The sequence below is a fragment of the Oryza sativa genome, chromosome 1 (assembly GCF_034140825.1).
Source record: "Oryza sativa Japonica Group chromosome 1, ASM3414082v1".
NCBI lineage: Eukaryota > Viridiplantae > Streptophyta > Magnoliopsida > Poales > Poaceae > Oryza > Oryza sativa.
Genome location: NC_089035.1, coordinates 15,245,144 through 15,259,412, shown reverse-complemented (window position 1 = coordinate 15,259,412; position 14,269 = coordinate 15,245,144). Strand labels below are relative to the sequence as shown.

General features: G+C 45.9%; 1 protein-coding gene and 1 pseudogene across 1 annotated transcript; both read left to right on the top strand.

The window, feature by feature from the left end:
• Window positions 1–549: 549 nt before the first annotated feature.
• Window positions 550–3,363, top strand: LOC9269485 (putative 12-oxophytodienoate reductase 9). The gene is given in 5 exon segments (XM_015775226.3): window positions 550–737; window positions 1,753–2,255; window positions 2,395–2,535; window positions 2,609–2,913; window positions 2,915–3,363. Coding segments are annotated over 5 exon segments (1,317 nt in total). The 5' UTR covers window positions 550–678; the 3' UTR covers window positions 3,224–3,363.
• A 4,753-nt stretch (window positions 3,364–8,116) lies between these two features.
• On the top strand, window positions 8,117–11,167 carry LOC4325705 (putative 12-oxophytodienoate reductase 10; annotated as a pseudogene).
• The last annotated feature ends 3,102 nt before the right edge of the window (window positions 11,168–14,269 follow it).

Here is a 14,269-nt window from a genome sequence, read left to right as displayed (position 1 = left end):
ATGGACTCTATAGTCTACTTCTAATATTCCTTATTTTTAATTTCAAATTTCTATTATTTCCTAATTGTATTTCTATATGAACTCTATACTCTACTTCTAAACTTCTAATGTTCCTTATTTTTAATTCTAAATTTCAGTTATTTTCTAATTGTATTTCTATATGGACTTTAGTCTTCTCTTCTAATATTTCTTATTTTTTAATTCCATTAATATAATAGATAGATTTCATGGTCTGGGACTAAAACAAACACAGAAACAAAAGGGTTCGTGTAATCGCCGGTGCGGCGTCGGGGCTAGCTAGCTAGCGTACTCCATGCATCTAGCGTCTAGCTACTACCGATGTATATAGCGTGCAAACCCCTCCCAACTCCGAAGTCAACAGCCAGATCAACACGAATCCTCTCATTCCCAAGTCAACTCTGCCGGATCAATACGAATCCTCGCGGCTCGCGCGCTCCGGTTGTTAAGCAGTACGTGTTGAGTGCTACCAGAAAAGCACATAGCCATTAACATGCATATATACGATTCGTAATTTGATATGACTAATTAACTACACCTCTTCTTCCACTATAAGTACTCAAGATGCCAAGCTAGAAGATGTAGAAGCGAGCCGAAATAGCCTCGAAAGGAACAGAGGTGCGTTATATAGATCGGGCTGTCAAAAGCATACAAACACACATGGAGGACACTCATCTCCTGACACCCTACAAGATGGGCCAGCTCAACCTGGCACACAGGTCAGTTATGAACTAGTTACTCTCAAGTAAAGAACTTGATTAGTTCGTCCACGGTCCACCCCACCTATAAAATTTCCTGAAAGTTGAGATGTCTTTTCTTTGGTACAAACAATGTGTTACTTTCATATATACGGGACACGTGATTGTACTTTTGCACAATTTTTCTTTTAAGAAATGTACTTTTACAAGCTCTGAAATTGGGAGTATGTAAAAATAAATGCAGCAAATTTTTTGAGGCAGAAACTTTTATATGTAACTACAGTATAATTAAAGTGCAATTACATTATAATTACATTATGACTGCAATGTAACTGCGTTGCAACCATAATATAACTTATATAAAACTTCCATTCAACTATGGTTTGATTAGCTAGCACTGGGACATGTGATATGTGTGAAATTTTCTTTCTAGCAATTTTTTTCATTCGTGCACAAATCTCGAGGTGATACGATGGTCACAAATCTGAGTGTTTTTGGGGGAAAAGAACTTGCAGCCTGTTTGGTTGGAGGGAGATGGTGATGGGGAATGGGAGTTTATGATATCTGGAAGTTTAAGTCTGTAGTTTGGTTGTAGTTTGGTTGGAAGACTTGGGATTTGAGAGTGTTTGAGATGGGGAATTAAGAGGTCCAATTCCTACAAATCTCTTACCTGGGGGAGGCCTATTAATTCGTGAAACTTGGTGGGATTCGACTAAGGCTGTGTTTAGATTCAAAGTTTAGATCTAAATTTCAGTCTTTTTTCATCACATCAACCTGTCATACACACACAATTTTTCAGTCACATCATCTTCAATTTCAATCAAAACCCAAACTTTGCGCTGAACTAAACACAGCGCAAACAAGGGATGGGAACTAAAAATGTAACTCCCATAACCAATCATACCACCAACTCCCTCCTTGAAACTCCCATTCATCTTCCCTTCTCTTGCCAAACAGGCTGTTGGGGGAAGTTTTCTAGCAAATCCGTGAAAAAATTACTAAAATTCATTACGGAAACTTACGGCGGTGGTTACAGGATTGTACATGCACCGGTATCAAGGTTCAGATCATATGGGAGCATGCCCCAGCCACACAATCTCCTCTACTACGCGCAGAGGGCGACGCCGGGCGCCCTCCTCATTGCAGAGGCCAGCGCAGTCTCCTACGCTGCGTTGGGACGATCCAAGGACGACGCTGCGAACGGTCCAATCCACCGCCAGCGTCCAGGTCCCCCTGGCTTTCTTTTCGGCACGAACTTAACAGACTATAATTCAGCTACAGATGGTGTCAAAGCAACTGAATCAGGGGTAAATGACCGGAATAACCTGTCAAAATGGTGGTTCATGTCACGCCTAAACGAGAGCGGGAATGCTGGTGGTGCTGAAGAAAGCCACTACACGCTTCCGTCGTCCCTAGACGCGCCTGGACTTTGGAACCAGGAGCAAATCGAGGCCTGGCGGCCGATCGTTGATGCCGTGCACGCCAAGGGCGCACTCTTCTTCTGCCAAATCTGGCACAACGGTCGCGTGTTTTCAACGGGTATACTTAACATGTTTAATTCTTTATTACAACTCTTTTTTTTCTCTAGGAAGGGAGTATTGGAAAGAGAACATTTTACGGTATATATGCTCTTATTGTTTCACATAAACTTCCCTTCATGCCCCGAATTCAAACACAGATAATCCAGTAACACCTCAAGTCAGCTATTTTGGAAATACCGATGACCTGGCACCGGCGGCACCTCAAAGGCTGGAAACAGGGGAGATAGTCCAGATCGTCGAGGACTTCCGTGTGGCCGCTAGAAATGCCATCAAAGCTGGTAATATTTCACCATCTAACTACTAGAGATCTTACCAAGTTATTGATACCGTTAGTCTTACGCTTTGACGAAGGTTTCGACGGCGTGGAGATCCATGCGGCCAACGGGCACCTGCTTCACCAGTTCATGAAGGCTAGCGTAAACGACCGCACCGACGAGTACGGCGGCAGCGTGGAGAACCGCTGCCGCATCACCGTGGATGCCATGTCCGCCGTCGCAGAGGAGATCGGCGCCGACCGCGTCGGCGTGCGCCTCTCCCCGTTCGCGGACCACTGCCGCGAGGAAGGCACCGACCCGGAGGAGGTCGCGCTGCACCTGATCGGCGTCATGAACGGCCTCGGCGTCCTCTACTGCCACGTGATCGAGCCGAGGTGCATGCGTGAGCAGCATCGAGGAGCACCGCGCGCGCCGCAACGTCCCGCACCGCCTGCTCCCGTTCAGAAGGGCGTTCCACGGCACGTTCATTGTGAACGGAGGGTACGACCGGGAGGAAGGGGACAAGGCGGTCGGCGACGGCTACGCCGACCTGGTGTCGTACGGGAGATTGTTCCTGGCCAACCCCGACCTGCCGGAGAGGTTCAGGCAGAAGGCGGCTCTGAACGCGTATGACAGGAGCACCTTCTACACGCCTGATCCTGTGGTGGGCTACACGGACTACCCGTTTCTTGAGCAGCCTCTAGCTGTTTGATTGATTCGACTGACCCATCTGTTGATACTATGGTCAAAGTTGGTGCAAGTCAGCAATAAATTAAAGCTAGTTTGTGGTCGACCTTACGAATAAAATGGAGTGGTGGACATGCATGTTACGCTACTTTGTATATGTAGCATTTTGCAAGAAGCCTATATCAGGGGCAAAGTCACAGAGAGGCTGAGGGTGGTATAAAGAAACTCTTTTTTCTGTTTTTAATTTGATCTCCTGTTTATTTATCATACGTAATGCACCTCTTTTTCTTTAATAATAGAATAAAATATGGCATTTGCTTCAGAGAAGCTACACCCACTTGTTACATAATTCTCTCAAAGAGAGCAATAATCCAGGCAACCAAAAAAAGTTTGACTAACATACACTAACACTTAAGGATAATACAATTATTGAAGTTTATTTGTAAATCTCCAACGGAAAATGATGAAAATCTGCATAACTGTAACCTCCAAGTTTTGGCATGCAACATGTATTAGCTCCTTGTTCTGTTCACACTTTTGAAACAATGCCCTAAACTAGAATCAGTGTGTTGCCTTTAAAAGTACCTGCACCATAAGTTTTTTTAAGATTTATTAAAAACCACATCATTTCTACACAACCATTGAACCCACATAATGTGGACGCTCCTAAAAAAAATAAGTTTCTTTGTTCTTGAATCGATACCACAAAGCCAATTCCTAGGTATATTAGAAATACTATTAAGAGGTTTTAGTTCAAAGAAAATATAAACTACTCTCCAACGAAATTTCTAATATGACAATAAAAAAATGTTGAATATATAGTCTCATATCTCATAAAAAATAGCATCTTTTACTACCATTCTAATTTCTTTTTGCTAAATTATTATAGGTTAGAATTAGTCCTTTGAACAGAAATCACACATAAAAATCTTGATTTTAATTGACATTTTTAGTTTCTATATAAACTTATTTATCTCAATATGACTGTCGGAGGAGCGATCAACCAACAGTGGGGGAGGTGCAGACCTCTCCCCGAGTGAAGATTCGGCCAGGGGGTTAACTACAGATGAAGTTGCATTGACTGAAATTGTTAAGAACTGTGAAAATCCAAATGAACACGCGGATTATATAGGTTCAGGCCACCCGAAGGTGTAATCCCCTACTCCTGTGTTTGTTTTTTTTTTTTTTTGCTATCTTGATATGGAGAAAATACAAGATTTAACTATTCTTGAACTAGATAATGTGCATCCTCCTCTAAGTGGCATCTCCCTCTCCTTTTATAGTTCAAAGAGGGGCTTGCAATTCTGCTGTAGGCTAGGGACTTTGGCTTTGAGTTGTCTTGTCGCTGCTTGGTGGTTCTTTGGCCTCTTAATGCAAGACCTACTGAAGATCTTGTCATTGGATTGCCCAGGCTCCCCCGGTGATGACCGAGGCCAGCTGGTGAAGATCTTGTCTTTGGATTACCCTAGGCTCCCCCGGTGATGACCGAGGCCAACTGGGCCATTGTTTAGCTCGCCACGCGCCAAGTGGTGGGCCCAGAGGGCCCAAGCCTTGCCGAGATAATGTCACATCTCCACTTTTCTGCCGACTGGCGCTACTGGGTGTCGTTGGGCATGTTTGACGCGCGGCTTCACTCCTATTGTCCCAGGTGACTCAGCAGTGCCATATTTTCCATGTCTTTTCACCTCTAGAAAACTTGGAAATCCAGCTGTGAACCCGTTTCATGGACTTTCACATACTAGCAAATAGCTAGTTGGGGGCTGGACCCATGGACCCTCTCGTTCTCGGGCACACCCCGATGCTCCTTAGTAGGTAGTCTTGTTATTTAAGACGAGCTTCTCGAAGACATTATGAATGAGTTTAGGACACTAAGTCCACATCCACGGGATGTAGATCTTACATGTCTCCATGCTCTCTCCACGTAAAGGAGAGTACGAACTAAGAAGAGCCTGAGGGGTCCTTGTTCCTGGAATAGGGTGAGTCCCAGGCTCCTCATGGCTTCCAAATCCACAGATATAAATCTTATAAGTCTCGACACTCCTCTAAAAGAGGAATGTGTGGTCTAGAAAGGTAAGGAATGCCATTTGACCTAGTCTAGGTTAGGTCCTAGGCTTCCCCTGGCTTATTATCTTAGGATGTAAATCTTATAGGTCTCCACACTCCTCTCAAGGAGGAATGTGTGACCTAGAAGGGCAAGTAGAGCACTAGGACCCGGTCAAAGGCGGCCCCGGGCTCTCCGCCTTGCTAATTTATAGATCCAAATCTTAGATATAGATTTTATATGTATCTACACTCCTATGGAGAGAGAGATAGAGATGTATAACATAGAATAACATAGGAGCCCTTGGGACCCGAAGTAGGGCGGGTCCTGGGTCCCCTACCCTGACATGCGGTCGTCTTTAGTTGCGACTAAATAAGGTTTTTCTTCTACGGAATAAGAATGTAAGCTCGGGTCACTGGGGAAAGGGATACCCTAGTTCCCATTTCACCAACAATGACCATTGTTAATCAAAGATAAGTACATTGATCTAATAGAAAACTAACCATTTTGATGAGATTCCCTGTAAAGCTATCTTTGCTATCATTCATATTAGTATGTAAAATCAACACAACTAAATTGTGCCAATTATCTAAGTTCTGATCAACCAACGTCCTTCTAAAAGAAACATTAAGTGGAACATAACTCATAACTATTGCGATTGAAACAATCCTCCTTTGAACGATATTATAAAGGGATGGGTATCTATTCTGAAAGGAATAATTTCCTACCCATTTGTCTTCCTAGAATCTTAGTTTAGTGCCATTATTAACCATTCAAGGACCCAAATTTAAGAATCTATCTTTAACCATAAGACCTAATAAAAAATGGGAATCTACTTGTTTCCATCCAGCTTGAATAATTGAGCAATTTTCAAGTATTTTCTCCTCAAAAGATCTTGTCAAAGTCCTTCTTCATCAATCAGTTTAAACAACCATTTAATTAGTAAATATTGATTCTGGTTTTCTATATCATGAACCCCTAGTCCACCTGTTCTTCTGGTTGACATAGATATCATGTATCCTATCTCATTTTTTTTTCTCGGAATTAGATTTGGGAATGGATATTTATTTGTATCACTAATTCATAGATATTAAATCTAGGGAGGCAATTAGAGTGTTAAAAAGATACATAAGTAAGAATTTATGCTATATTAGTTATGAACTTGTAAAATAGTGATTAACCAATATTTTATCATGTTTGTAGCTACTTGGATTCCTAATAGATTTATATAAATTTTTTATAATATAGGACATACGGTTAGATAGAACTCTTCCTTTATCCCTAACTCATAGTTTGTGCGGATTCAGGCTAATTTGAACTCGGATAGTACCGGGTCTCCATGTTTCTTGCCCATTTCCTCCTCGCGAGCTTCAGGTTGGGTGGGTAGGATGGAATACACATCCCATTTCCTTCACCACCTCATATATATTCATGTGCCCATGCTATTTCAAAAAAAAAAAAGAGAGCTAAATTTACAATTTTATGTTATTTGGATTCTAGCTGGATTATTTAGTTGGTTGGCTACCCAAATTTACCACACTTGTGGAAGCCAAATTTGACCAACCAAGGCAAACGCTTGGTTCATATTATTTTAATTTCTTGCCGTATTTTGCCACCTTCATGGGCACAAGTCTCGTTCACCATAAAATATGTCATGCTCATTTCTCCAATAGTTTCGTGTCTTGTGGCAAATGTAGATTGTGCCATCCAAACAACTAGATATATACAGTTTTGTGGGAAAAAAAAATCTGCCAAGTCTATGGTTTTTTTTACACATGCCTATATAGCTTTTTTTTTTATTTGCGCCTCACGATAACTTATTGTCTGAAATGAAGAAAACAATGAGCTGAAAAAAACAAAACTATAGTGTGCGCTCCGTCACAATCTGTGAGTAGTACTAAGACGTGACCCTCAAGGCCTGAACAATCTCATTACTTTTTTTTTCGCCCCACAAACCATTGCTATTGTTCCAGTTGATGTGATATAATAAAAGAAGAGAAGTTGCTTTCGTCCCAATTCATCAATTTATAATGTTGTGGCCCACAGAGATGCGACAACTTAAAGTATGTAACTCGCGTGACCTACACTAGAAACTCAGGTCTACCTCCATATGTTCATTGTATGGTACTACCGGCGAATCTATTACTAGTAATTAATTTATACAAGATTTTGACTTCTCTCTCGAAATAATTTCATTTTTAATAATCATTCCATCAGGGTTTGTGAAATTATGAAGTAACTATGTTGGAAATAGATAAAGTGAGAACTAGTTGCATTAAGATTTGATAAAGTAGGAATATTATAGTATTTTTAGTTTTATATTAATATGTGTAATATGGATAAAAAAATGAATTTATGTTGGGAGGGATGAAGGGAGTTTTTTTCTCAGAAACTGTCACTTTCGTTCAGTTTGATGTGATATAATATAAGGAAAAGTGAAGTCGCTTTCGTCCCAATTCATCGATTTATGTGTTGTGGCCCACATAGATGCAATAATCTACACTATGACTATGGAACCTGCGTGACCTACAATAGAAAAAAAAAAAGAAACTTATGTACGTCTATCTCCTTGTGTTCATTGCTTGGTACTACCAGCTAGTCTATTACTAGTAATTAATTCATACAAGATTAGATCGACCGCTGATTGGCACAATGCCACAATGACAGGACCTGCCCGTCCCCTTCCGTTAGCCGGGCAGACAAGCACACGCCATTGCCAAAGAAGACTATAATATCCCAGCTAGCGAACCATTTCGGCCGGGCAAAGTCAACTAGGACACCACTACTCTGCCGCGCGCGCGAAAGCAGAACACACTACTACAGTGACGCAACTTCCCTCTGCCTATAAAAGGTTCAGCGGCAGAACAAGCTCAGCTCAGCGCCTCGCAGCCTTCTTTTTCATCATTTCTTGCACAAACAAAACAATCCAACCATCGGTCGAAGCTGTCACAATAATGGAGGCGTCGACCCCTCTTCTGACCCCTTACAAGATGGGCCAGTTTGATCTCGCTCACAGGTTCGTGTCCATGCTATTGTTCTCGTCGATCGATCGGGTTCTCCTGTGCACGTTTCATGCAAATCCCTTCAATTTGCTTCTGCCTTGTGTGTGCGCGCGCGCGCGTACTGATGCAGGGTCGTTCTTGCGCCGTTGACGCGGTGCCGGTCCTACGGGAACGTGCCCGGGCCGCACAACGCCGCGTACTACGCGCAGCGGGCGGCGCGGGGCGCGCTGCTGGTGGCGGAAGCCTGCGCGGTGTCGGAGACGGCGAGAGGGTACCCCGACGTGCCCGGGATTTGGAGCGCGGAGCAGGTGGGGGCGTGGCGTGCACGCCAAGGGCGCCGTCTTCTTCTGCCAGATATGGCACACGGGCCGCGTCTCCCCGACAGGCAGGGTGACGCTCGCTCGCTTGATTATATAGTTGGCCATAAGGCCCGAGGCCCGAAGGCCCGGCCCACGGCACGCCTTTTTGCCCGGCCCAAGCACGGCACGGCCCGACTTGGGTCGGGCCCGTGCCGGCCCGGCCCGACTGTCGGGCCGTGCCTGGGCCTCCCCACCAGCACGCTGGGCTGGCCCGGCACGGTCGGGCCGGCCCGGCACGATGGGCTGGCTGGCTAGGCCCGGTACACAAAGTATAGGGACTAAAAATAGACATATAAATGTCAATGTCTAAAGAATAGGGACCTTAAATAGACTTATTTTAGCTATTTATATACCACAGCACAAAGAAGAGGGAGGTAAAATAGACTTTTTTTAGCTATACAATGTCACAGCCCAATAGGAGGGAGAAAATTTAGACTTATTCTGAGGAAAAGCACGATGGCCCATCGTGCCTTCGGGCCGGCCCGGCACGGCCCGAGGCGTGTTGGGCCGTGCCTGGGCTGTGAGTGCAGCACGTGAGCTGGCACGGCACGGCCCGGTGCGTCGGTCGGGCCGTGCCGGCCCGACAAGCCTCGGCCCAGGCACGGCCGGGCCTAGGCCGTGCCGTGCCGGGCGGCCCACATGGCCATCTATACTTGATTAGTTCTTCTCCAAGTCGTCCTTTTATGTTTTTTTTTAAGTTTTTTGGTTTGATTCATCTTTCTGCAGTTTGCCATAGTACCATGCGCTAAAAGTTTATCTAATTATCTAAAGTATATTGTTTGCGTTTCGTAGTTCTTAGTTTATAGTTTGATCTAAGCAACACCTCGGCAGTTTCATTTCAGAAATTTTTGCAACCCAACACTGCTGATGATTTGTCACTGATCGACGCTGGTGAAACTCGTGCTTTTTTTTTAAGATAATGAACTGGTGCTGTTTTGTGATTTGTTGGCTACCTTTTTTTCTCTCTCATTCATGCTTGGCTCTACTTTGTATTGTCATCCAAAACGATTTTGATTTGTTGTGATATATTTTTAATAATAATTTTAGACAGATATTTATATATCCTTATCTTCTTATGGTCCTGAAATAGACCACTAAAATGAAAGTGACAACCCCCTCCTCCTTAAATTAGTCATGAAGTCAAGTCCAAATCAGCTGAGTATCTTTTCGTATCTCCTGGGAATTTGCTCGCTCGACACTTTGTTAAGTCCAGTTGGCCGCAAGATGGATGCAATCAGTCCGCTGGTGATTTTAAGGATGGACAATCATATATCCTCTTTTTTTTCAGAGTTCCAGCCTAATGGGCAAGCACCCATCTCAAGCACGGACAAGCAAGTGACCCCACAGGTCAGCCATGATGGCCAAGTTCTGGAATTCGCTCCTCCTCGAAGACTGAAAACAGAGGAGATCCCAAACATCGTCGACGACTTTCGTATTGCTGCCAGAAATGCCATCGAGGCCGGTAATAAACACAACTCGGACATATCCGCCGTAAACATGTTATGTATCGATAATGTTGAAATTTTGTTGCAATTGCTGATTCGGTCTGTTGCAACGAGTAAAGTGTTTGGAAATGGTTTGATCGACCCACACATATTTTCTTTTTCTTTTTTTCTTTTTTTAATCATTGCAACAACATTAAAAGTCAATGGACGAAACATTGTTTTTTTTTTACACTTAGTCGATATTAACCAGATACTACGTCCTCAAGTGTTAAGAGTCTTCGGTATCAGTAACCACAGCTTAACAATGCTACTCATTTTCTAACAAAGGTTTCGACGGGGTTGAGATCCACGGCGCCAATGGTTACCTGATCGACCAGTTCATGAAGGACAGCGTCAACGACCGGACCGACGCGTACGGCGGCGGCATAGAGAACCGGTGCCGCTTCGCCGCGGAGGTGATCACGGCGGTGGCCGGCGAGATCGGCGCGCACCGCCTGGGGGTGCGCCTCTCCCCGTTCGCCGACTACATGGACTGCCACGACTCCGACCCGGAGGTCCTCGCGCTGCGCGTGATCGGCCTCATGAACAACCTCGGCGTCCTCTACTGCCACATGATCGAGCCGAGAATGTGCGTCGGCGCCGGCGAGGACGGCAGCAAGCCGGTGATCGCGCACGGCCGCCTGCTTCCGTTCAGGAAGGCGTTCCGGGGCACGTTCATGGTGAACGGTGGGTACGACCGGGACGAAGGCGACAAGGCGGTCGCCGACGGCTACGCCGACCTGGTGGCGTACGGGCGGCTGTTCCTGGCCAACCCTGACCTGCCGGAGAGGTTCAGGAGGAAGGCAGGTCTGAACAAGTATGACAGGAGCACGTTCTATACCTCTGATCCTGTGGTGGGCTACACGGACTACCCGTTTCTGGATGATCAGAATTCAGAACTAGCAACTCGTTGAGTTCTTCCGTCCCAAAGACCGACCAGATGCTCGTGCTACCATGCTGGGCACTTGCATGCATCTAGCTTGGACATTTGTGGTGTGAACCTCAGCTTGTACCGTGTGTACTATACTAGTATAAAAACGACTTACTCAAAATAAGTACTTGATTTTATTATGAATTTTTTTAGTTTTCAGGTGTCCAAAAATATCATAAATTTGAGCCAAATTTTTTACGTCTAAGACATGCATCGGGATTCATGCGCAATAGTAAGCATTAGGCCATTTCCAACCCAATGACTAGGATAGTGTTCATAGTATTAAATAAGTTGCCACCTAGAATGAAAAATGATGTGGCAAGTGAATAAATGAGGAAATAAAAGGAATCTATATACTCCCTCCATCCCATAATATAAGGGATTTTGAGTTTTTGCTTGCAACGTTTGACCACTCGTCTTATTCAAATTTTTTAAAATTATTATTTATTTTATTTGTGACTTACTTTATTATCTACCGTACTTTAAGCACAACTTTTCGTTTTTTATATTTGTAAAAAAAATTTGAATAAAATGAATGGTCAAATATTACAAGCAAAAACTCAAAATTCCTTATATTGTGGGACGGAGAGAGTATTGCATGAGACATGGTTTCTACACAATATCGAAGACATCATGTGAGATAAGTAGCATTAAATTTAAGTATGGAATAGTGGTGTTTGCATTGGAAGAGTAGTGTCTAGTACTAGTTTCTTGACGATGTGGAGTTTATAGAAACTATGTCTAGTGTCTTGGGTTGGGAATGGGCTTATCCCTTCTCCCCCTCCCCACCTCCCTCCCTCACTTCCTCACTAAGCCAACGGCAACACCATTCCCCTGCACCACCTTTTTTCTAGTCTTTGTCGCCGTCCGACCACCACCTGCTAACCTCATATCTCGTTGCCACCCATCGCCAACTCCACCCACTGCTGGCCTAATCTAGAATAAAATTTACTAGGGGTATGTCGGTGATATGGGCCCGGGGGTATCATGTTTAGAGGGAGGAGGCTGCCCCCCAAGGCCACGTGGCCCTCCCCCGAGGGGAGTGAGGCCCAAGGTGGGGTGGCGGCCACTCCTTCCCAAAGACGGAGTCAGGCCCGAGGTGAGGTTGGCGGCCACTCCTACATAGACTAGTCAGAGGAGGCTGCCCCCCAATGCCACGTGGCCCTCCCCCGAGGGGAGTCAGGCCCGAGGTGGGGTGGCGGCCACTCCTACATAGACTAGTTGGAGGAGGCTGCTCCCCAATGCCACGTGGCCCTCCCCCGAGGGGAGTCGGGCCCGAGGTGGGGTGGCAGCCACTCTTACATAGACTAGTCGGAGGAGGCTGCCCCCTAATGCCACGTGGCCCTCCCCCGAGGGGAGTCAGGCCCGAGGTGGGGTGGCGGCCACTCCCTCCCAGAGATTGGACGGAGGAGGCTGCCCCCCAATGCCACGTGGCCCTCCCCCGAGAGGGATCGGACCCGAGGTAGGGCGGCAGCCACTCCCTGGCCGAGACTAGAGGGAGAAGGCTGCCCCAGGCGCCACGTGGCCCTCTCCCGAGGGGGGATCGGGCCCGAGGTCGGACGGCGACCGCCCCCTCCCATGACTAGGGGTCGGGCTCCCCCGACCCCCTCTCTAGGTCACCACGTACGGTGGGTTAGGTGTCCGCCTCCAGGTGCCCACCTACCCACATTAATGGCAACCCGAGCGGTCGCGCCACGCCGCATTTAATGCGGTGTGCAGTGCACTCAACCGGTCTGTGACCGGTCGAATGACTGATGGGACCCAGGATGTCAGGCGCACCATCGCGTGTGTCAGGCGACGTGCAGCCCGACATATCCCATCAAATAATGATGGTGAGAGGTTCTCATCCTCTTATCCCAGCCGGAGTCGGTCCTCCCGCTCTGGTCAAAGCAAGGCTCTCGTTTCCCGGTGTAATAGGAGCCCAGAAGTCTTCACCCATTAAATGGTGACTGACAGGGGCACCCCCCGTGTCAGGCGGCAAGGTTTGACAGGCCCCATCATCAAGACGACGTGCGCTTGGCTTCCCAAATCAAGAGACAAGACATGCATTTAATGCAAAGATTATAATACTTCTCCACCGGAGCTAGGTTAGGTTGTTGGGCCCATGTGGTAACCCCTTGAGGTATAAAAGGAAGTCCAGGCCTAGTGGTGGAGGGGGGGACTTCCGAGCGAACTGGCGCTTGAGTCTAGCAACCCCAGGCACTTGTGTTCTACACTCGACCATAATCCCAAACACAGGAGTAGGGTATTACGCTTCTTAGCGGCCCGAAACTGTATAAACCCCATTTGTCTCATCGTCTTTAGGGGATTGAACCCCCTCAAGATCACACATCTTCGCTCACCGAATCCTCGAATCTCACCCGCTGCCCCCGGCCGAACTCACAAAAGGGGGCCTCACGGTTCCCTGGTGGAGGTGTTCATTCTCCGACAGGGTCTAATATCTAAGTAGTGAAAATACTAAACTTTTTGACCATTAGAATGTGCCACATCATCGGATTAAAAGTGACAGTCGAATGCAGCTACAAATTCACTGGGCATGTTTGCCAAGCTAGCTGTGGTGGCGGCTGCGCCTACACCGTGTGTGTGCGGCACTGTTGGAGAACAGGAGAAGCCTCGCGAATGTAAAACGCTCATGAGGCCAAGAGCGAAAAACAAATCTCAAATGCCTCCCAACCTTTTCGTTGCCGCCCCAATTCCCGTTGTTTTCACCGTTACATCTTCCACTACACCTCCCCATCACCACCACCCACCACTTCTGCCGCCGCCACACCCCCGCACCCATTACGACCTCCACCACAGCTAGTTCTGCCGCCATCCGCCCCTATCAATTGTTGCGTCCATCCTTCCACATCCCCGTCCCAACCACCACCGCCTCCTCCACTGCGCTTCCCCATCAAGGTTGGCGACGAAGAATCAGATTCTCGACGAGAACAACACCAATACATTAGTCCAACAATAATTTCTTTAGTTCGCCCCAATCATCTGGTAAGTTTAAAAACTAAGGGTGTATTTAGTTCACGCTAAAATTGGAAGTTTGGTTGAAATTGAAACGATGTGATGAAAAAATTGGAAGTTTATATGTGTAGAAAAGTTTTATGTGATAGAAAAGTTGGAAGTTTGAAGAAAAAAGTTTAAAACTAAACAAGGCCTTAATGAATCGCCATCCCCTCCTGGTTCTATTCACTTAACCATGATTTGTTTATTCTGTAATGAGAAAAGAAAAACAGTCAACGCTACTAAGTTACCCAGGTGAA